The sequence below is a fragment of the Onychostoma macrolepis genome, chromosome 21 (genome assembly GCF_012432095.1).
Source record: "Onychostoma macrolepis isolate SWU-2019 chromosome 21, ASM1243209v1, whole genome shotgun sequence".
Taxonomy (NCBI): Eukaryota; Metazoa; Chordata; class Actinopteri; order Cypriniformes; family Cyprinidae; genus Onychostoma; species Onychostoma macrolepis.
This window is the reverse complement of record NC_081175.1, coordinates 22360947-22386455: the sequence shown is the minus strand read 5'-3', so window position 1 is coordinate 22386455 and position 25509 is coordinate 22360947. Positions and strand designations below refer to the sequence as shown.

General features: G+C 34.7%; 1 protein-coding gene across 1 annotated transcript; it reads left to right on the top strand.

Annotated features, from left to right (window-relative positions):
- Window positions 1-305: 305 nt before the first annotated feature.
- On the top strand, window positions 306-25236 carry prlra (prolactin receptor a). Its single transcript, XM_058759243.1, has 9 exons — window positions 306-504; window positions 12132-12225; window positions 13047-13179; window positions 14632-14801; window positions 16402-16568; window positions 18944-19085; window positions 20133-20229; window positions 20983-21052; window positions 21713-25236. Exons 2-9 carry the CDS (start codon window positions 12162-12164, stop codon window positions 22682-22684), a joined length of 1815 nt encoding a protein of 604 aa, XP_058615226.1. The 5' UTR covers window positions 306-504; window positions 12132-12161; the 3' UTR covers window positions 22685-25236.
- The last annotated feature ends 273 nt before the right edge of the window (window positions 25237-25509 follow it).

Below are 25509 nucleotides of genomic sequence, written 5' to 3'. Positions count from 1 at the left end.
CAAATAAACTCTCATATATATATATATATATATATATATATATATATATATATATATATATAATTTTATTTTATTTATTACCAATTCATACACTTTTATTTGAGACCCCGTAATCTTTAATTCAAGATTATTCATTCATGTATTTAAAAAAAAAAAAAAAAACTACAGCAGAATCATAGCAGCAGCACTGACTGAACGCTCAACACCGCGGATGAGATCAAATTGAGCGCACAGTGGGAGGAGTTGATGTGGGAGGAGCTGAGCAGTCAAGGCCACGCCCACTGTCAGACATACCGGTTAGACGGGAGAGACCCATCACCCGAAGGCATTTGACTTACCTGAGAGTTGTAGGAGCGCACATCTGCTCAAGACACCAACTAAGCTTTGCGAGTGTTCGGTTACATAAGCAAGAACAGCAGAAATCAGCCAGTTCAATGTAGCCGTCCTGCGGCACGATCATTAAAGCGGGATTATAGGAGCTCATCATCTCCCTATGAACAGCAGGTAAGCACAGAACTGATACTTTTCTGCCCTTTGAGATCTCGAAGACAGTGTATTGAATGCACTTGACTGAATTCAAATAAGAAAAAAAAAAAAATAATGATAGCATGCCATGCCTGCGTAAGTACAAGGTTTATAAAGTGTAGGACAGTACACGATCAAAATGTTGTATTGAATGATTTAACTTAACTGTAATATCAAAAATATTACTGAACGTCATCGTGTAATTATTGTCACATTTAAATCTACTTAATTTAAGTATTTTATATTTAATCAACTTTACTATGATTGTTATAGTTAGATGACAAGTAAGAAGATGCAGTGTGCTTCATATGGCAGCATCTAAATTTGCATGCATTCAAGTAAAATGGATAGACAGATAGATAGATAGACAGATAGATAGATAAATAGATAGATAGAAATGTAGATTTCTGTACACTTTTTGTACAGTTTTAAAAGTTGAGTCTATATATAGTAAAATATTTATATAAAATATATATTTTTATAATGTTTTATCAGTGATAACAGGGTTTTTGGTGCAAAAGTAGGCCTGTTTGTCCAAAAAAAAAGTCAAATTGTTAAATCAGTGTGTAAAATGTTGGTCACACTTTACATTAAAGAGTTTATATACAGTGTATTTATTGTTGTATTAAAAATATGGAATCTTTGAATCAATATGAGTGATTATGAATGAACTACAGCCGCACACAATTACGTATTAAGCAGCAGGCTGCATGTTATCATTGTGCGCTGCTATTATAATTCATATACAGTACACTTAACAGGTACTGTGATGTAAAGTGTGACTTAAATCTTTTTGATTTTGACGTGATCATCAAGTAGCCTCACACTGGCCCAGAATCAGAGCAGGGCTTTACAGTCTAATAGCAGGTGGAAAGTGCTGATATAGGTGTTCGTTATGTAATGAGCTTTGCATCGGTCTAATCCTGGGAATAAGAGGACAGAATGGCTGTGAAGTCTTCAGTGTTCTAGTTTGTCAGTGCGAGTCAACAGTTTTATAATGGGTGACTTGTTATGTTTCAGTTTTGTGGTGTCATATTTGATTCTTTTGTCAGCTGGAATGGAAATTGGAAATTCAAAATGAGGCAGAGATCTCATTTGAATATTGATTCGAATATTTAGAGTCTGGAATATGGACAGGTTCTCTAAAGCTGGTTAATTGGTTACGACAGAAATAAACGAAATATCTTTTTGGTTGTATTGTTTGCCTTTAGTTTATACTGAGTTCGTAATAATAAACTTCTTTAATCTTTATCGTATGATACTTTTGCACTTCGCTGTAACTGAGGTTTCACTTTTGGCAATACAATAAAAATAATCTTAATTGTTCATCTAGGATATGATCAACAAACTGAGGTCAGACAAAGTGTACGAGCAGAAATCTTAAAATTTGACTTTGATGTTCATGTGCATAAAACCAATCAAATCCAGGCTCTGTGCATGGCGTTGGGTACTGAATGCACCGGAAGAGCGGACGATAGCTTCTTAACCTGATTAAACTGAGACCTGCCATTTCTTAAGTGGCCATTCAGATGATTGTATCAATGAAATTGTTCGGCACACTTACATATCGCTCTGGTTGTTTATTGCGCTGGCTAATAAAACTCCTGCTGTTGTGATAGTCTGACTTTTGTTGATTAGAGCCATCTTGAGAGCCTCAAACGTGTGGAGCGTAGAATGTGGCCAACAGTTCTAACCAAACGGTTGCAGTTATTATTGATGTTATTGATATATATATATATATATATATATATACTACCAGTTTTGTAGCTTTTCATATACAGTATATTGCTCTTAATGTTTTGAAGAGGGTTTTGTGGGGATGTCAGTTTTCTATTCAGCACTGACCTATTTCCTGTTCACCTGATGCACTCACGCACTTCTGCATAATTTTATGCTTTTATTGCTTGGCATCATCAGGTCTATGTAAAGTACAGATCCTGTTTCAGAGTGATGTTGTTGTTGAGTCATTTCAGACTGTTTGCACTTCAGAATGAATCATTTTTGGAGAGCTGTGTTTACTCAGTTGGTTCTCACACTGCAGTAAAAAAAAGTTCATTAAAAAGACTGAAAAGTTGTCATTCACTGAAAATGGTTCCTTCTTTTTGCAGTTCTCGAGTCCCATACTTAATTTTAGAGAGCTTGGGTGGTTAAGAAGATTTTCATTGAATAATTACATTTCATTCTATTCTTCCTAAAAATCCATTGTATAGATATCAGTAGACTTGATATTGCAGTGCATATGGACTACTTTTATGGCAATTTATGGACTGTTATAGAGTTTTTTGATCTCTTTAGAGCTTGACAGATGAGATTAATGAAATATACTGTTTTAGGCTGTAGACATCCTGTAATACCGGAAAATATTGTCACAGTAGTTTTTCACTTTGAGTTTCTGGCAACGACAGCCCCAAAGTTTTTATTATAAATTTCCTGCAAGGTTTATTTTTTACAGTGTGAGCCACTGAGTGACAAATTCAGACAGGCATTCATTTTTTCTCAATTACTGTAGTTTGTGCTATTGATGTAGGACTGTTCTATGCTAAGAAATAATGACTGAACATAACCACAGAGCTTTTGAATTAGAGTTTTCGTGATTGATTTATGGACATAATGGAGCATAAGTCTGGCATTCAGGTAATTCACTGCAATTTGCTGAGCTGATGTCAATGTAAGTCATTCAAAGTCAACAGAGCTTGCTTTGTGAGAGTTAAAAAATACCATTTAACGTGAGCAGATTAATGCAGTACTGAAATGTATTGTGGAAATCTGGGTGAAGCAACCATGGATGAATCTGTCTTGGTTTTGCAGAAACGTGAGTTCACAAGCACAAGTGCTGATATGTGTCTAGATTACAAGGGAAGATGTCAGAGAGCTTGTCCGACTGGTTTCACCGTTAATTTAAGGCGTCCTGTTATTCCAACAACAATGCCCATTTTTATCTATACAAACAGTGAAGAGTATTTTGGGTTCTGCTCAGTACACGTGCTACTTCTCTTTGCTTTTTGTATTTCTTAGACAGCTTGTAAATATAAAGCATGATTTTATATCAAATTCAGATGCATTCCTAACAGAGTGATTCATAATGCCACCCACTCGCATTAAAATATCTTTAGGCCAAAAGCCTCTTCATTACTATGTCACAGATCAAATATTCAACTACATTAACATTTTGGAAACTAAGTGCATTGATTCAACTGTGATTGTAGTGATTCATATTGTGTATTCAGGGATAGTTCACCCAAAAATTACAATTCTGTCATCATTTACAAACTGTTCCAAATCTGTATGACTTTTTCTTTTTGAAACACAAAAGAAGATATTTTCATAAATGACAGCCTGATTTGTATTATCTTTTATTTTGGACACCATTGCCTCTCATTGTATGGACAAAAACAGTTCTTCAAAATGTCACATTCTGTGATCTGCAGAAGAAAGAAAGAGTTAGTAAATGACAGAATTTATTTATTTATCTATTTGTTTATTTATCCATTAATTAATTAATTAACTTATTTATTTATTTACTCTTTTTTGCTCATTCATTCATTCATTCATTCATTCATATATTTATTAAAATCTTTGAGTGAACTAAGTTTATTTTACTTTACTTTTACTTTACTAAAAGTCATAACTGTGAGATAAAAACTCAGTTGCAAGATATAAACTCTCAATTGTGAGAAGATGTCAGAATAATGAGATCACAATTACGAAAGTCGCAATTACCATATCTCACTTTTTCCTCAGAATTGCGAGATGTAATCTCAAAGAATCTCAATGTTCTGAGGAAAAGGTACAATTACCTTTTTTATTCTGTGGTTGGAAACAAGCTTCCACAACTATCCCTTTAAGGAAAAGGCAATGCAATAAAGACAAGCCTGTTATTTTATTGCTGCAATCTTGTAAACCAATGAGTAAATCAAGTGTGTCATTAGTAATTCATCATGAGTTTACATCTTCATAGTGATCTGATTACACCTGAATGACGACAGACTGCTTTAGAGATTTGTGTTAATTAGTCTTAAGCAGTTATCGCCACCCACCTAGACGACTAGATATGTCCCCAAAGACACAGGTCCACCTGTCAACAATGTAATGATCCTAATCCCCAACGTTAGTCTGGATTTGGCTCACGGCCGATCACCTTTCTATGTCACCCACTAGTGCAACTCTACACCTCCGAGGAGGAGGTGGGTTTGATCTGGCTTGTGCTGGATGGTTATGTATTGCGCAACTGCTGCAGAGTTTCGCTGCGGGGGCTGGAAAACAATATTTGAAACAACAACATGCTGTAGACTCACAAATGTCTGATAATGGTAAACTGTCAAGAAAAAAAGTGTTAATCGACCGTGAAAGTTTCTATTTGAGAGCATCTTTGACAGTTGCTTCCTGCTATGGTTTTCCACTAAATTCTGGATAATATCTAAACAGATGGCCCCTATTCTAGGAAATATTTAATTGGCTTTCTTGGACAGACGTTTGGCATGTGACAACATGCCCTATGTACACTGAAAAAAAATGGTGTAGATACAGAACTGGCAAGTAAAATAATGAATTGAATATGACATTTTTTGAAGTAAAAAGACTGAAATAGTATGTGCTCAAATGATCTTTATTTACAACTTTTGAAAACTAATTTTTACAATTTAGAACCAAACCTATGGAAGATTGTTTAAGTCATGGAATAATAATAATAAAAAAAAATGAATTACAGGTTTTCATCTTACAACTCTAAGAAAAATCTGAATTGTGAGATATAAACTTCAAGAAAAATTAGATTATGAGATAAATAATAAGGAATTTATCAGAATTATGAGATAAAAAGTTATCGATTAATTGTTTGACAGCACTAATTTATATATATTTGTTTTATTCCTTGGCAGAAACAATACAGAACAAAACAGAATTGCAAGTTTAAACTAATAGTTTTTTCATTTCTTTCCCTCTTACTTTCTTGTTTCTGTCTACAGTACAATATTTTTGTCTCAAATATTTTAATAGCCATATAAACTGAAACATTATAGGTTTAATCGCATACAACTGTGGATTTCCTGAAGCAAACAAACAATTATGTTCTCTTCTCATAATAAGGGCTCTAATGTGCTCCTGCATGCAATTGATGATTCACAACCTTGGCATTTTTTCTTCCAAGAGGTCCAGGATAGAAGCGATTTTATTTTGTTGCCATGACTACTAGCACCATGTCATATTTTGATTGAACAGTTGTCTTGAATGATAGGTTAAATGGTAAATATAGCCATACTAATTGGAAAATTGCACTTGTTATCTCTTGTTGATATGTGCTGAAACAACCTAAATAACCTCGCTGCGACGATACTCAAGCTATGACAAACATGCACCCAACATGACTCAATATTTGTAGTTAGTAAAAATGGATAGTTCTGAGCCATTTTGGAAGTCAATATTCTATATTCCATTTACATGCGCATAGTTTTTTAATGTTTAGTAATCTACAAAATATTTTTAATGTCTCTTATGCTCACCAAGTCTCCGCTTATATGACTGAAATATTATGAAATAGTTTACCATTTTTGATTTGAATATATTTTAAAATCTAATTTATACCTGTGATGCAAAGCTGAATTTTCAGCATCATTATTTCAGTCTTCAGCAACACTATCTCACGACCAATTTGTACGTATTTTACGAGGTGGCTAATTCGTACGACCTCACTTGTACAATTTTGTACGATTTGTCTAGACCCCATTGACCCCAGTGTTTTATACAATAAGTTATTCCTCACAGTTCACAGTGCAAATGTAAAACCTCCTGTATAGGTAAAATGCTGGAGCAAAATTAGGTCAGGTAATCCTCCTAGATCTTTTCATGGCTTTAACCTGACAAACATTAATTCCTAATGCCAGCAAGACCTCTCAGAGGTCTATCTATGGAATTATAGGGGACAGAAATGGCAAAGAAGAGTGGAGGGTGGGTGAGAGAACGAGTTGCTAGATAATCTTTAGATACGTGCCGACTTGTCGACAAGCCCCTGCTTGCTACCGTTCACCCGGCTTAGCAGCTTACCCCCCCTTGGAAGTTATGTAAGATAGCTGTAAACAGTAGGAGGGAAATCTTCTAATGCCAATTATCAGATCAAAAGGAACATTCTTAAAATCAAAGCGCCAGAGAGTGGATAATGCCTTCAGAGGCACACACAATAAACAAATGGCTGCTGTACTGCTAGAAGGAGATGATATTAATGTTGCGTTTACCCTCACCACAGGCACCACCATGTCTGAATTTTCATTTTACATGACTAAGTTACAAGCCAATTGGGTTCACTGATTGTCAGTGGCTTTTCCGCAACAGTTCAGAGTGCAGCATTTGTTTGCCAATGAACAAGTATTCAGCGCATTCATTCTAGTCAATAAATCAATGCAAGATTACTTCTGGGTTGTTACCTTTGGAAAGCTCTTGCTTGAGGCCATTATCGCTACTTCAGAAATAACTTGAAGAACAACAATGATATACACATTTCAGTCAGAAATGCCTGTTTGTGTAGTGCCATCTTATTACTGGATTAAACTTGGCCCAGGATTCTGCTTTGAAGATTACAGGGTCAGCAATCCGCACATCTTTATAGCTTCACAGATTGATTGCCAATTAAGGTTAATACACAACAGACCAATTAGATGACAGTTAAGGGACAATTAGCATTTCTATATACTGTATATAAAATCTAAAGAAACGTATATTTTTTCCCAGTTGTGTTTTTCTTAGAGAGGGTTTACCAGGGTTGTTATAGTTAACTAAAACTGAAACTAAAAATCATAAAAAAAGTTTACTTGAATTATAATTAATAACAATATAAAAATATAATATAAATTATATAATATAATAACCTATAATATAAAAATGTACAATTACAATCATCAATCATCAGACGTATTAAAAAACATAAAAATGACAAAACCATGCAACAAAATTACTAAAGGTTAAAGGTTAAAGGTAAAAACAAATTCAAAATAATAAAAACTATAATAGTATCTCGATGATATAAAAATAACACTGGCATTTAAAAAAAAGATAATAAAAAGTGTGCCATTTCCACTGACTTGACATGTGTTTTATTTATTATTTAAATTTTTTATTGGTTATATGCTTTTATTGTAGCCCTGAATTATTATTATTATTATTATTGTTAAAGTAGTAAAAAATTATTTGTTTAAAAAAATCCAAAATTTCTGGGTTGCCTTGGTGGTATTGTAGTCTTGATGGTCTTGAGGGTCATGCTGCTGTCCTTGGTACTGAATGGTATTTAATGCTGACCAGAGTCGGGCAACATGAGAAGATATGAGACAGATCCCATTCGCCTCATCTGACTATAGGGATCAGGCAGGTCAAGGGAAGAGTTTAAGTTTCCTTCTTCTTCCGCACCATAAAATGTGTAGTTTTTCAAATCATGGATAAGTCAAGTCAAAGACCAACCCTAGATTCATCAGATACTTTGGATGCTTTGGCTTTCATAGATGGTTTTGGCCTATTGACAGACGACAAAAGGGAGTCCTAGATGTGAGGGGAACAGGCTGAAACTAGAGCGCTGCTGTAGGGCTGAGTAACAGGGCTGGGACAGACGCAGTGGGTAGTGACAGGCCTCTGAGAGATGTTTAATTTCAAGTAAAACAGGACGTGAATATTAAAAAGTAGAGTAGAAAGAGAGAATAGTGTTGAAATGTTTGGAAACCTTTCATTGTGTCTTTCTTCTGTGAAATACGTATTTTTTAATTAAAAAAACAATGAAAGTCGAACGGACCAGTGTTGTTTTGGACCCTAGTGACTTTCATTTTATGGACAATATCATTTGAAACATTCCTCAAAGTATATTTTTTTGTGCTTTAAAGAAGATAGAAAGTTCTGGTTTGGAACGACCTGAGGGTGAGTAGATAAGTGAACAATTGTCATTTCTTGGTGAATTAACCATTTAGGAGGTCTAGCTTCTCATGAACTGGCAGAAAGATCACTTGATCCCTTTGTCTATGTTTAGTAGGAAAGCAATAAATAAACATTCAGTGTTGAATTTAGTTTTGCAGATCCTCATTCTGGAACTACAGAGGCCATGACGGGACATGGTGATATTAAAAACAAATTAGTCACAAGGAACAATTTATTTCAATGCTTTTGTGTTCCTCCAAGATATTTTGCATCAAAAACGTATGTGTTCCGCTGAGAAACTTTAATGAAAAAACATATGATGGAAATAATATGAGGTAAGAAAAAATATATATTTTAGTGTTTTTGAGGGTGAACACAAAGTTTCTCAGGAGAATGCAACACAATGTTTTGTGAAATAACGCAAATATTTCATGAGAATTTGTTTCTCCTGTGTTTCCCTTGTGAATGCAATACTTTTGTGAGAGAACACAAAGTTTTTTGAGGAACGCTAATGAGCCCCACACATGAAAAAAAAAAAAATTATTTACTAATCCGATCCCTTGGTTTACTAAATTGTGTGCAGTGTGCACAATTTACTAATGTGTTCACACGATTTACAAATTCTTTCCCTTGGTTTACTAAATCATGTGGTTGAGATAATAGTTTGTGCCCTCGTTTGAAGTAAATCATGTGCACTAAATAATAATTCATTTTTCAAGAAAATGCAAAGTTTTCCCTTCCATCTCATTTTTTTTCTTATCACCATGTCCTTTACGGGGCTCCTTATGCAGCTGATGCAGAAATTGTTCAAATTCCATATACCAATCCATCCCAAGCCAGCAGATGATTTTTGAGATGTGCATATTTGAGTTGTAAGTTTATTGAACCATTCATGATGGAAAGCAACTATCCCATGGTCTCCTTCAATCTTCGTGCTCGTTGAACTCATTGAGGCTCCATAGGGCTGCCAGCTTGTGTCAGGTCAGTGTCATGCACTATTCCACTTTGCATCGCACTGGAGAATGAAGCCCAACACAGTTTGACCGGGTCTTTCTGTTATGATGATATAATCTCTTACGTAATCAGATATGGAGTATATGCCAGCTGGAGAAGATTTTTTTTCTTTTCCTTTTTTTAATCTGTGATGCCACCCTGTTCACAAGGGGAAATAAAAGTTCTTTGCTCTCTCCCTCTTCCTCTCATTTTCTATCTGTCATGTTTACGTCTATCTCAATCTGCGGTCCTAATATCATGCTTTCCATGTGCTTAGTGCTTATTTTTGTCATCAGATTAATGCTGGAGATTAAGCCGATTCTGCAGAGGAGTCAGACGCCAAATGTATTGGCATATTATTTCCATGCTTAAACTGGTAGCACTTAATATCGTAAAGTGACAGAAACTGATACTTTAAGTGAGAAAACAGCCTGAATGACAAAATAAAAATGTGAATTTTGCAGGTTGAATTCATTCTCAAGGCTAAATGCTAATGAAAACAAATGGCTGTTAGTGCAAAATTCATGGCTATTTAGTTTCCAGAAAATTCTCTGTCGTATTTTGTCAGTATCAGTCAGGACTTGTCTTCTGACAGTTTGTGTTTCAGTGCATTGCACAAATGAAGTCAGGTCAGAGGTGCAGAGGTCGTGACCTCATCCATCCAGATATATGGCAGTGATTCATTTTCAGATACGTATTAGTATGGCCATTAATGGGAAAGATGAGCAATTGATTTAGACTTTACAGAGCTCAGTAACATACACAGGCAAACTTTGAGGTTTTTGCAAGTTGATTCAAAAATGTGTTGCTGACATGCTTCAGAAATTTTGAATAGTTTTTCCTGACAAAAAAAATTAAGTACCAACCTAAATTGCACAGCTAATGTGAGTGTTTTGATGATTGTTTGATCCTACACATCATATCATAGATGAATCAGTGTAAATGTAGTAATTTACTGAATTTTTGCCTGCCTATTGCACTTTTTTTTTTTTTTTTTTTTACAGATCAGTGATTTACTAAAAACTTTATAATCTTGACTGCTCAGATTGTTTGTGACTATTAATTAGAGAAGTTTATCTTTCTTGTGTTTTTGCCCAGTAGACTTCTGCTCATGTTTAAGTCACAGTTGAAGCAGGAAAATTCCATTCCGATTTCTTAATTTCACCAAAATAAAAGACAGTAAAATGATGACAACAAATGAACAATTTTTGTGTAAAATTATATGAATTACTATATATTGCATCTATAACAGTTTAGAATTAAAGGTAATGTTGTCAATATGTAATATTTTTGAGTTACAGGATTTTTTACAGTATGTCATAATTATTCAACCCCTAGTCAATATCGCTGTTTTTAAGTCGCTTGTTTGTATGGTAGGGCACAAAATTGTTTTAAAACACAAATAAGCCTTTGGAAACTCTATAAGAAAACTTAACTAGCTTGAGCTGTTACACATACATAAATTTAGCCCATGAATGTGCTTAAGTCAAAAGATCTCTCACAAAAGCTATAGACAGAGAATAAATTATATTTTGTTTCCTATTTAAAAGCTTAAAAACTGGAAATTTGTTTAGCTGTGTGTCCGTCATGACGATAGTTCAATTGTTTCCATAGACCTTTAAACCTTTGTTTGGAGGCATAGATCTGTCTGCCTGTTTTATGAGTTGAGCAATTCATTCTGGAACTTTCACACATGCCAATAACAGTATTTCAGCCGAAAGGGGATGTTGAAAAGCACAGTATAAAACCTTTTCCTCAAGGTTGTAAACATACAAAATTACCCATAAAACTAGTGGAAAAAATTCCCTCACTAGGAGTGCTCTTATACATGGTGCGTTGGCCAGGTAAAATGTAGAAAGCGGCAGTTTGATGACCACTATATTTTTTAACTGGTAGGCAGTCAGTTGCAAAACCTCATGAAATATAGATGGTACCTTTCAAGTTCACAGTAACTAAATGAGTTGGGCTGATCCGAATTGCTCTGTTCTCTAAAATCAAAGATCATGATTCATTTTGTCCTTTGACAAGACGTACCAAAGGAGCAAATGATTGAGAAAGTGTTGAAAGGTGCAGATGCGATGGATAGGTATCGTTTACTGTATGTCCAGTGAGTGAGTGACAAAGGACACATTTGACTATTGTGAAACAGCCTCCTGTCAAGAGTACAAGTATAAAACATTATGTCTTCAGTTTGTTGTACAGATAAAAACATTTGTGGAAAAACACCTTGTTTCAGGAAGCATATTTCTACACAAACAAAAATGATCAAATCTGACCTAAAAACCAAAAACAAAACAAACAAACTCCAACGAATGCTAATTCAGAAAACATTTGATTTGATTTGATCTGAGCTAGAACTGCAATTATTTTTGGATCACATTTATAAAATTCATAAAATATCAGAAGTGGCTTATTTGACTGCTCTGGATTAAGGAGTTGTTATTTTATAACAGCTCAGTGTCTGTTTCATTGTAGTGGTTCTTCATACTATATACAGTATCTTATGTTTATACTGAACACAGAAGGTTTGTGAATATGTGAATCAGTTACAGTTACTGTATCGACTCTCTTCAGTCTTTCATTTTTAATTTGATGGACATTTTTATTTGTAAAGGATATGTTTTGTATTTCACAATAATTTCCCCATCTAATAAAGAATTCTTTATGCCAATGGAAACTATACAGCTGTAATATCTCACTTTTCCACTCTTGTCTCTCACTAACAGATCTAAGGAGTTCAGAAACCATCAGAGACGATGAAGAACTCTGGCGCCGTGCTGATTTTGACCTTTATTACCAAATTAATATCACAAGCAGCAGGTGAGCAGTGTTAGGAGTTCTGTTATAGCCTATTGCTTATGAACCTAGCAGTACAACCTGACAAACTTCATATGCACACATACTGTTCACCACTGTTCAAAAGTTAGGGGTCAATACTTTTATTCAGCATTTAATTGACGAAAATAGCAGTAAAGACATTTATAATGTTACAAAAAGTTTCTATTTCATATTAATGCTGTTTCTATTCATCAAAGAATGTATCACAGCTTTTACAAAAATATCAATAAGAAATAATTCTTGAGCAGCAATTCAGCATATTAGAATGATTTCTGAAGGATCATGTGACACTGATTAACATGTATTAAAATAGATAAGAGTTATTTTAAATTTTAATAATATTTCACAATATTACTGTTTTTATTGTATTTTTAATCATATAAATGCAGCCTTGGTTAACAGAAGAGACGTTTAAAAAATCTTACCGACCCTCAAACTTTTAAATGGTTGTGTACATAAATGACTTTGTTTAGTTCAGTGTTTTGTAGTTTTATATATTCAGATGAAAATGGTGTAAACTATATTAAAAGAGCAAGGTCTCACTTAAGTTACCTCACTATTTAAAACTAAGTAAAATTTTGGATCAGATTCTCACGTTGTGATACATTGATATACTGAATGTTTGCCATATTATTTACATACTCAAAAGACTACTAAATTTTCTCAATAAATTGAATGTGAAACTTTACTTATGAATAGTCTTGTGTCTGTTTCAGACAGAAAAAGACCTATTTTACAAGATGTTAATGTAACATGATGTATAATTCAATAATGTACTCTAAATGGGCACAATATGTCCACAGGTGTCAGTCCGCCAGGCAAACCCAGACTCACAAGCTGTCGCTCTCCAGAGAAGGAGACCTTCACATGCAGGTGGGAGCCTGGAGATGATGGAGGTCTGCCCACAACCTACGCCCTCTACTACCGTCTAGAAAAGTCAGTCTCTCTTCTACTTGTTCCCTTTCTAGAGCCCTACTTTACTGTCTTGAGAGCAAACTTGAGAGTAGTCTTTAATGCTCGCCCTTACTCTTTTCTTTGGCTCCTAATGAGGTTTCAAAGGTCTCGCTGTGTCTTGGCCTTTCCTCCAGTAATAAGCAGTTTAAACGATCTTCTCTGCCATGTGTTTATTTCCCTCTGTTTCTGAGCACGTATGTGAAATAATCAGAAACACACACATGACTTACCTCCAGCCAATACACACACATGCCCGCACACCCTGTCCAATGACTCTTCAGATTTTCATCAGAGCGGATCCTCGTTAGTGCCATGAAGTGTTTTGCCAACATTACGGATTGAGATCCAGCAAGTACTGTACACAAACATCATATCTAATACCGTGTAATACTGCACCGAGGGGAGTTCATAGAATTCATTTTAATACAGTTGGATGTGCTGAGTTTGGATATTTCAAGGCTGCAAAGAATAAATTGTGATATGTTTTTTTAAAGAGCAAATTTTCTTTCCTGCATTGACAAACATTGGCTGAAGCATCATTTTCATCATCATAATGAAACATTAATATTTTGGGGCCATTTTTTCCAAGAAATTACTATATTTTAATTGCATATAACTGGAACAAAAAAGGTTTATTTTGTCAACTTTAAGTCTCTTATACTCACCAAATCTGAATTTATTTCATCACAATAAGTAAAAACACACTGTAAAAAGTGATAAGTTGACTTAACTTAAAAAAATTGAGGAAACCTGTTGCCTTAAAACTTGACAATTAACTTAACTTATTTTTTTTTATTATAATTTACTTTATATCTGCAACGGGTTTCCTAAATTTTTTTAAGTTAAGTCAACTTATCACTTTTTACAGTGCAGTAATAATGTTAAATATTATTACAAATTAAAATAACCATTTTCTATTTCAATATATTTTAAAATGCAATAATTTCTGTGAAGCAAAGCTGAATTTGCAGCAGCTAACATGCACATGATTTAATGCAAAAAAAAAAACAAAAAAAAAAACATGGTCATTTTTCAGGATTCTTTGATTAATAAAAAAAAATGTTTATTTGAAATTGATTTTTTAATAAAAGTATTTGTCACTTTTGATCAATTAATTTCATCCTTGCTGTATTAATTACTTTAAAGAAGTTTTGAATGATAGTATCGATTAGCATCAAAGCTAATAAACATGGACTAAATACCACAAAACTTCTGTTTACTTTAAAGTACATTTATTTTTGGCCCAAACATAATATATGTACTGAGTGAGATTATTTAATATTTTTATGACATCAACAAGAGTATTGTTGTTGGCATATTCACGACCAAAATATTGTTTTTGTCACAGTTATCGGAAACAAACTATCTGTAGAAATGTTTGTATTTTTATTTTGGTGTCTTAATTTATATAAGCGTATATCTTCTCATATGCAGCTCAGAAACAGTCTACGAGTGCCCAGATTACAGAACGGCAGGTGAGAACTCGTGTTTCTTCAACAAAAACGACACATCGCTTTGGGTCAACTACAACATCACGGTGGTGGCCACCAATGCCCTGGGGAAGAACATTTCAGACCCTGTAGAGGTGGATGTGGCCTATATAGGTATGATTATGAGTTTGCAACAATTAATTTGTACATATGATTTGTACTCGTCTCTTCATTTATTATCTCTTTTTCCACCCCTCTCACCTCATGTTTCCTGCATAATGTGTCATTTGTTTGTAATCTTGTGAATTAGCACATAATAGACAGACTACTGGTACAGATTTTACTGCTGTGCATTCATCAATAAGAGAAATGTTACTGCTGCTGTATGGGATCACTGTTGCAAAAGAACATTGTTTGGTGTTTTGGGTCTTAAAATATCGTCGGTCACATGTTCTCTACTGCGTTATGCCATAAGGCTAAATATTTTACCAGTTTCAAAATTAAGATTCTCTTTGTTTACTTTTAATAGCCATTTTAGTTTTAGCCTGCACAGTTTGCAAGGTCACGTTCCTTTGATCTCACGTTTTGTTCGTTCAGTGCAATTCCGTCTTATCATTAACTCATATGTACAACTATAACTGAGACTAATCTTTAACTGATGTTTTTATTTATGCTGAAGGGGCGAAACATTCATTCGCAACACAAAGCACACTTTTCTGTTCTTTCTTTCTTCCTTCTTCAGCAAGTTTGCGCACAAAGGTCACTTGGTTTGACCTTATTAGGTGTCAACTACTTTTTCACCCTCAAACTGGAAAAAACAAGTTTTGTTCATTAGTGCTGAATTTACAGAGTGTTAAATCAATAGTTCACAAAAAAAGACAATTATGTAATTTACTCAACCTCATGTTCCAAACCTGCATGACTTTTGTTTTTTAAATGAGATCATTAAGTTACTATAGGGGCTGTCAAGATCCAAAACAGGTTTGCAATATAAGCAAATAAGATTTGATAGCTACAGTTGAAAGCAGTGACTTATATTTCAGTCTGTTCCTCATACAAAGCTATATGGCTTTAAAAGACTTGCTTTAAATTGTAAGAGTCATAGAGAGGCACTTTTTTGGTGCTTTTTGCCAATTTTAGAATTTGACAGGCCCTGGTTACTGTATATTTTCATTATACTTTATGGAAAAGCATAAACATTCAGCAAAATATTACATGGTCCATGGAAGAAAGAACAATATACAGATTTGAAAACATGAGGGTGAAAATGACAAAAAAATTTTCTTTTTGGGCAAATTTTACTTTAAAAATGTGGACCTATCATTCAAAAGTTCAGAGTCTTTTTATTAATTAATACCTTTTTATTCAGCAAGGGCACATTAAATTGATCAAAATTGACAGTAAAGACCTATACGTTGTTACAAAAGATTTCTGTTTCAAATAAATGCAGTTTTTCTGAACTTCATGAACTTCAAAAAACCATGTATGTTTATCAAAACTGCACAACTGTTTACACAATGATAATAAGTGTTTCTCAAACAGCAAATCGGCTTATTAGACTGATCTCTGAAGGATCATGTGACACTGAAGACTGTTCATTAGTGTATGGGTCACATTTCAGGATTCTTTACTCACTAAAAATCAAATGTACTGATAAAAATATTAGTACCAATCAGAATAGTTGTGTTAAAGTGAGTGACCACAGTAGTTTAACTGTTGTATATTTTTCTAATGGACTTCCTATTCTATTCTGTCCTTTCCTTTTCACCCACAGTTCAACCAAACACTCCAGAGAACGTGACAGCAGTTGTGGTCGATGATGACCAGGGTCCGTTCGTGAAAGTGTCCTGGGAGAAACCTCGCACCGCAGACACCCGCTCAGGGTGGATCACTCTACTGTACCAGCTACGAGTCAAACAAGAAAAAGATAAAGAATGGGAGGTGGGTTTGAAAAAAAACATCTTTGTGTCTTTAGAAAATGTCTGATTATCAGTTACGTTTGTTGCAAGTTAAAGCTGCAGTCCGTAAGTTTTGCCTCTTTGTCGCCATCTCTGTTTGAAAACCTGGAATTGCAGCTTTTTGCAGAATTATCTTGCTTGCGTGGGGTTGTGAGTTGGCACGGCTTCAGCGTGGATGAATCTAATGTTTTGAGGTGAATGTGTGGCAGTCAGTCACTGCACCAGTGTGGATATTTACTGTACTTCGCAATTACAGATTCTAGCCTACGTCTTGGAATATATGACCCAAATAAGAATTTTCACTGGATATTGCCATCTGAACAAGCAAGTAACAAGTCTGCCAAGTTTGTTCTGACCAACTGAAGAAAAAAAACATTACAATAAATCGCGCTACCAATGGTGATTAAATCTAACGATCAGTTAGCTCATATCACATCAAACCGTGTAAATTATTATTACGAACTGGTTTTCTTTAAAATACAAATCTCGTGTAATAAGGCTATCTGTCATCAGAAGCACATTTAAAACTGGAATATAATTTCATTTCATTCACATGTGTTTCATAAACACATAATCCTTTCTGGATTACAATCCGCCATCAAAATTAAACATTTAATTATTCTAGCTGCTGTGAGAAAAGGCTATAAACGATCCGTCACCTGCAGGATCCTAACATACGATAGCATACTAGGTGGGAAAACTTCTTTATGTTTACAGACGTGATGTAATGACGCAGTGCCATGTTCGAATTTCCCCCGAAAACCTACCTGTACCACTCAAATTAGAAAACATTATTATAACCGTTGTGAATCGGGCTAAAGTAAGGCGATAGTTTTGAACACTGTCTGGTTATGTACTTGCTCAAATATTGATTTCGGATCATTTTTAACCAGGACTGCAGCTAATAATATTGAAATGGACGTTTGTTACTCTGTTTTCACGCAACTATTTAGACATCTAGAATGCAGTTGGACATCTTCACAACATGCTTGGTTTATGGACTAGTATTGTCAACCAACTTGTTAAATGTGAGCCAACAAGTTAGAAAATAGTTAAAAGTAGCTGTTGTTTGTTTGTGACTTTATCCAAGATCTTAAATGAATGCTAAGGGCAAGTGGACATGCAGCCCGTGAGCGGACATGAAGTCAGCTGTTACACTGAGCAGTTTAATCATTGACTGTCCCAGTCTGGCTTTATGTCTTCATTAGTCTGCAGAAACCTGAGGGAGGCTAGATGTGCAGAACAACAGTGACTAGATCAAACCAGATTTTTCACCCCAAAGGCTGCGCTTCAGTAACACAGAGGCATGACCAATAATGATTGCCTAGTGACAGAGTAACCTGAGAGCAATAGTATTGGCTTATGAACTGAGACAACATATGTAACTGATGATTATTGCTGATGATGTAATTGTCATCAGTTTAAATGCTAACTAGATAAATATTTAAGTAAAATCCACTCTGATCTGAATTCACACAAATTTAAGTATAAATTTAAGTATATATTTTGCGATGCATCAAATATAGTATTTGATATTTGTATTTTTAATTTAATATTATATTATTTATTTTAAATACATTTATAAAAAATATTGGTTAAGTTCATTGTAGTGTTACAGTAGCTTATGCTCTCTTTATATCTGGGTAAGAGTATGATGCTGGCTTCTATTTTGATCTGAATTCAAACAACTTTATAAGTAGACATATTATCAAATGTGGGATATGCAACAAAATTAAGTGTTTAATATTTTTTATTTATGTATTTTATCATCATTTATTTAAAATATTTTGTAAAACAAATAATACAATGAAATTAATTAATAATGACAATCTTAATAATTATAAATGAATACAAGTAACAAGTTGTAAGGCTGAAACATTTCCACCTCTCATCCCTTACTTTGTATTTTGTTTTTATTATATCTGTAAAATATAACTGATAAATAAAATTGGTGTTTGGTTAAGAGTTTTTGGCTCAAGATCTGCATTTAAAGTCACACCAGAGGTGTTCAGCTTGGATTAGGACTTGGCTTTCTGCAGACCAGTCAAGTTCTTCCACACTGACTCAATCAATCATTTCTTTTTGAACCTTGCATTATACACAGAGGCATTGTCATGTTAGAATAGAAAAGGCTCCTGTCCAAACTGTTGCTTTAAAATTACAAGCACACAATTCCCTAGAATATCATTATATGCTTAAAAATTAAGATTTGTACTCATGGAAATTACTAAAGTAGTCAAACCTGTCCATTAGAAGTGGGTGACCCAATACTATATATATATATATATATATATATGGAATAATGAGACTTATAAAAATGATTCAGTGGTAGCTTATGCTCTCTTTATCTCTATGTAGGAATATGATGCTGGCAGGCAGAAGTCTTACAGAGTGTTCAGTCTTCACCCTGATAAAGAGTTCATGGTGCAGGTGCGATGTAAACCTGATCATGGGTTCTGGAGTGAGTGGACCCAAACCACCTACGTCAAAATGCCCAACTGTAAGTCTTTATTTTTCTGCAGTAGTTAAAGTAAACTTGGTTATTCTAAATATTTTGGGGAGAATTTTTTGCTTTAAATTTTTAATAATATTTGCAATAATATATGAAAAATGCTGTAGATAATTTTAATACAACAATAATTTTATAATACATAACATTTGTTTTTATATCCACATAAATGTATTTATATTTATGTACATGTATTTAATATAGTAAAAAACAATTATTATATTAAATTAACATTATTTAATTCTATTATCAGCATTAACAGTTTATTATTATTTTTTGGTTTAACTTACATTTGTAATCCCAAATTTTAAATTGTCAGACATTTGAAACATAAATATAAAAATAGATGTAAGACACTGAAAATGAAAACCCCAAACATATAAAATGTGCACCAGGAGTAATACAAAAAATGGTCACATCTGAAAATATGTGATCTATTTCAGTTTAGACACATGTAAGACAAGCAAAACATTTCTAGTCCAGTAGGTTGAGGCATGCATGAAGCCTATTAAATCATCATCCTGCACTGCCAGAGAGCCGTTTCAGGACCACAATCTGTGTCTCCATGGTCTCCCACTGAGCCTGAGAACAAATCTGCTCTATACATATGTATCTAGCAGCACAGACAATTCTAGAGGGAATACCAACAGGCCTTCAGTTTCTCCAGGGAGTTATGAACTCATCTTCACCCAGCAAGCACAACCTCAGCAGCGCACACAGCTCTGGCTGGGCCTCAGTTGCCCCAGAGCTTCCGTGGAAAGTCAGGCCCGGTGGGAGTTGCACCTGACGGCGGCGAGCATGAAATAGAGCAAAATGAGTCAGAGATCAGCCTGTTTCCAGCTCACAGCATTTTCAAAAACCACACTGTTCCAACTTGTTTATTTTGAAAGTTTGTCTTTTTTAAATGCAGTGTCCCAATTTTACCTACTGTTTATCCTGTTATTTTTTATTATGATTTGTCGTAAGTGGAAAAACAAATTGCAGCAGAGATGTACTCTATTCATCACCATTTCCTTATTTTGTGTTTGCGATATATAGATATACCCAGAGAGCGTTCGCTGTGGATCATAATTACGATATTCTCTGTCTTCATCGTCCTAATCCTCACCTGGACACTAAACGTGAAAAGAAACAGGTGTGTTTGAGTTTGTCTGTTTTTATTTGAATTGAATGTGTTTTACTTATTTTTTCATTTATTTTCATTTTTCGTTTTTGTTTTCATATACGTATATTTTAACAATATATCGCTGGCTGATATCTCGTCTTATTAGTTTTGCAGTTTATTTTATATCATCTAATACCACCATTGGTAAATGCAAAAGTCTTGGCTGTTAGTGTAATTGAAATCATATTTGCTCTAATCATTTATATATATCATTGTTCTTGCTGACGAATACTCATTATGTAGGATTAAACTGCCATTAGAGGATTGATCCAGATCTTGCAGTACCTCACTTTACTCTCAAATGTAGTTTTTAGGCCAGTTTCTCTCAGCACAGATTTAAATAGACAAAGATAGACTAATTACACTGTCAAATAATGTGAGGCATTTTCAACAGTACAAGGACGAACGGGATCCAAAATTAATCTCTTAATCCTGTCGGGACACGTGGATGCTTTTGTTCCGTATTCTAGATAAGTCCCTTTTCAGTATCCATAGTGCTTATATTATGATCAAGCAGGATAACATGTTGAAAGACATTGATCTTAACTGTGCATTGACCTAGAAATTAAGACAAATAACTCCCAAACACCTCATACAAATTGTCCTCAATTCAAATAAAGCACATTTTGTCTACTTGAAGTATTTAAAGGGTTTTTTCAACCTTTGAAAAAACAGTTCAGTATCAACTTTCAATCTTATTCTGGTTTTTATATTTGTATTCAGTGTGAAGCTTTGTTTGCTGCCTCCTGTTCCTGGACCGAAAATCAAAGGATTCGACAAACAATTGCTGAAGGTAATAGAAAAATCACTCATGCACCTCGAAAAAGGCCTGTGTCCAAATAAACTTTGAAATTTTTCAGGTTAGCTTTAAGGTAGACTCCATAATTTCAACATTTTTGGTGGTTTTTATCAGCATGGTAAATGGAATCTTAGCTTTTGTGTGTTTGTTTTACCTTCAAACAGCTGATGGCATGTATTTTTTGAATGCTGTTAAGTATTGTGTTTTGCAACCATTTATTTATACAGTATTTATACAGTACTGACTGCATCAAAGCAGCTTTACAGTAATAAACAGGATACCCCTGCCTTAAGGGATAGTTCACCCAAAATTGAAAATTCTGTCATCATTTACTCGCCCTCAATTTGTGCCAAACCTGTATGAGTTTCTTTTTTATGTTGAACACAAAATAAGATGTTCTGAAGAATGTTGGTAACCAAGCAGTTGCTGGTAGCCATTGCCTTCCATAGTATTCCAAACATTCCAACATTCATCAAAATACCTTCTTTGGTGTTCAACAGAAGAAAGAAACTCATACAGGTTTCGACCAACTTGAGGGTTAGTGAACGATGACAGTTTTCATTTTTATAAAGGTTTTGATATTTTCCCTCATGCCACATTTTTAATTGCATTTTTGAGGAAGTTATCTCACTTGCTTTACTTGCTTTTTTACAGAACGGAATGTCAGAGGAAGTTTTCAATTCTCTGGTGATCCAAGGTTTCCCTCCAACCACCGATTACGAAAACTTACTAGTGGAGTACCTTGAGGTGTACGACAATGAGGAGCAAGAGTTGGTACTGGACGGTAAAGATCTATCAGAGGACTGCATTAAGTCCAAAAGCCCGTCGGACTGCGACTCGGGCCGGGGAAGCTGCGACAGTCGCACTCTGCTTTTGGAGAAGTGCATTGATGGACGGGAAGGAAGCGGAAGCGATCAACATCACTACAGCCAGCATGGAGAAACGAGCTGGGCTTCTACTGAAAGCAGTGAATGCCAGGGTCTCGAACCTGGTTCTCCAGAGTCCTCTGATGGACGTGTGAAGACCTGGCCTGTTGTGTTTTCGTCTCCGCAACCCCACCACCATTACCAAGTGGGAGCTGTGAAACCGGTCTACCACAGCGTCCCAGAGATCCTCAACCATTCATCGCCACACGCAATGCCAATCAACTACCACCAGCTACACCATCAGGACATCCCGCAACAGGAGGGCCGCTTCAGTAAGCCAGTCTGCCGACATTCCCAAAGCTACAACCAGTTTAACCTGGACGGCGTCGACACTCATGCTCTCGGCGTATCTCCGTCACGTTCTCTTGAATACGTGGAGGTGCAAAGGGTCAACCCTGAGAATATTCTACTGCTTAGGCCGCTTTCGGACCCAAACCATGAACCTGAGGGGTCCGATTACAGTGGGGAGGACTACAGCAAGGTCAAAGAAGTGACATCAAACAATATTCTGCTTCTGCAGAAGGATACGTCCCATCAATGTGTGGACGATTACAGCCAGGCTGATCAATGCACAACCCAGCAACCACCTCACCCCTGCAAACCTGTCGTCCACCAATCGAACAGTGGAATGCCACAGGAAGGCATGTGGGTGACGGGAAATGGTTATGTGGATTCAACAGTCTTAATGCCATCCTACTAGCACATAGTGGTCCAGTGCATGAATACGATCTGCCTCGAATGCAGCAAAAACAATAAGCTGAACATAAAACCACTAAACCTTTAAGAGCTCATGCCAAGCCCTGAAAGAAGCGCTTTTCTCCCTCTCAGATCTTGCTACAGTTGTTTAATGAAGAGGATTTATATTTTCTAAAAATAGATTGTATTAGATGTAAGCAAGAGGGTCTTGTTTCCGAGCTGAGGTCTTTTATGTAAGCACTGTAAAGAGCCTGGACTCTTGAAAATAAATGTTCTTCATTGGCTTTGGAACATCCATGGAACCTTTCTATTGCACAAAAGGTTCTTTATAGTGGAAAAAGATTCATTAGATTATTAAAATGTCCTTCACACTAAAAAAAAAAAAGGTCTTTTAAGAACTATGGACTGAAATGTTCTTTTGGGGAACCTTTATTTTTTAAGAGCGTGAGAAGTCATTGATTTAGTTTCTTTGACAGATTGTGTACTTTGATGAGGTGACAATTATAAACACCAAAAACTGGTTTCTTTACACTTAAAAGAACTGTTAAATCAACTCATTAAAGTTCACATGAGATCCCATTTACTTTAATACACATTTCTTAAAAATTCCTTTCAGCTGTATAGCCATTTAGACAGTGTGATTTCATTGGAAATTTACGATCCAGCAACCACCATTGGAATTCTCGTATACTTCTATGCTGTTTTACTCAGAGATATATGGTATTTTGGAAGTAAAATGGGTCGTGACTTGTGAATGCCATTTCATGTTAACTTTTAATGACTTGTCATGTTTAGAGATTCATGAGATTTGAAAACTTAGCACTTAGCATAGTTGCCCTCAGCAGTCCACTATGCATTATGTTATTGTATGTATTTTCATCATGGCACTGTTACGTGTTCAAAGCCACTACTTTTTTATGCCGCTGTTCACTCATAAACTACATGACGGGGCCTGTTGCTATTAATTATGTAGACCTATTTTTTTATGAACTGATCATGAATATTATCAGTGTTCACCCATTTCAAAACTTTTGCTTGATGCATTTCACTATACGAATTGATCAAAATTAATTTGAAATATAATGGCAGTTGCCCGCTGCATATTATATAAACACAAGAGCATTATTTGCAGAGTTGGTTTATACCTACTGTAATCCTGCTGGAAACATAGTTTAATCTCAGCCATACCATTCAAAATGTCTTTGCTTATTAATGTTACAATAATGCAAAAGTAAATAAATGAAAAGGGATTTGAACTGATTGTAAACTCTTATAATTTTAAAGAATTTGCCTTTGATATTTACAACTCTCGGGTGGAGGAAAACTTGCTTAAACACTCCTGCTGAATGTATGTATTATAAATGTTATTGGCACTGATTTTAAACAAAAGCACAACCAGTGTAAACTGAAAAATTGCAAACTGCCAGCATTCAAATATTTTACAGTGAGTTGTTCACTGTAAGAATTTGTTTCTGTGAATGTTAACCTAGTGAGAATCTATTTTCCAAGTCTGTGGGTCCTTAAATCATAGGTAGCCATTAATTCAGCACTGCAAATTTTTATGTTTGTTAAAAAAAAGAAGAAATTATAAAAAATATTTTTTAAATGATAGAGATCGGCATATATGCATTTAATCCAACCAAACAGTTATCTCGTGCATGCACAAACCATTAAACCAGTTACATGGAGACAAGGAAGGTTTTAGCCCTTGCCAGTGCAAGAGTCAACCTCCACATGTTGCCTTATTTTATGCATAAATCTCTGAAAGCAGACAGAGTAGTATTTTTTGGAAAGGGTCATTTACTAAATATACATTTATGATTGAAGTTGCATTACGCATACATGTAAATAAACAATAATTATTCAATTGTTATATATAATTTATGTATTTATATGTAACCTACAGATCATTTATATACTCATAAATAGTTTTGTTAGGTTGGCCTCAGCCATACATAAATCATCCCATCTAACTTTGTTGATTTGTGAGTAGCGTAACATTTTCTCAGTTGCTCAACAGTCATACATTCTCAGTTTCATGCATAATAAATCTGCATGGAAAAGCATAATATTATTTTATAGATTTCTAACTCAGGCAATGTCAAATCTACAAAAAAATGTGTGTTTGTAACAGTATCTAATTTAATGTGAAGCCCTGGGGCAACAGTGTGAAATAATATTTAAGTCTTTTAGGACATTTTACAGTAAAGAAAATGCATATGCAGATTTTCTCATTTAGGGATTACATCTTTCTAACTGAAATCACATTTTGACTTCATTCTACCAAACCCAAAACTAAAATAATTGTTCAAATCTCAAAAATGTGTTATACACTAAGAATACTATTAGTACTATTTAAAAAGTTATGTAGCTATTTTCTTTTCTGTCTTTTGTCTTTACTGTCAAGTCACTGGAGGTGCTGAAATTAAATTTGCGATGTTAACCTATGTAAGAAATACATCTTGTGTGTTCTACTGTGTTCTGCTTTCCCATAAACATTATTTGTGAAATCACATTTAGCAAAACCATTAAAACATATGCTCAGATTGTTTCAGATGTGCTGGGGTTGTTATTCTGAGAATGGCTTTTTATTTTGCCTGTAAACATTTAACCAGAAACATTCAGGCAATGCATATACACAATAGAATTGTTAGCAGCGAGTACTGTGTACTAGAAAATAATACAAAGACCACAACCTTTATTCTATTTCAACTTTTATGTTGTTGATTTTTTATTTATTTATTTATTTTTTTGACAATTTGTCACACACACACACACACACACAAATCGTTTATACTGTATCTGCAGAGATTTGTAATTGATTACTTG

Coding starts and splice junctions, on each gene's coding strand:
- prlra (XM_058759243.1), top strand. CDS start 12,162: ATGAAGAACTCTGGCGCCGTGCTGATTTTGACCTTTATTACCAAATTA. Junction 13,180..14,631: donor CTCTACTACCGTCTAGAAAA/GTCAGTCTCTCT, acceptor TCTCATATGCAG/CTCAGAAACAGTCTACGAGT. Junction 19,086..20,132: donor CTACGTCAAAATGCCCAACT/GTAAGTCTTTAT, acceptor TGCGATATATAG/ATATACCCAGAGAGCGTTCG.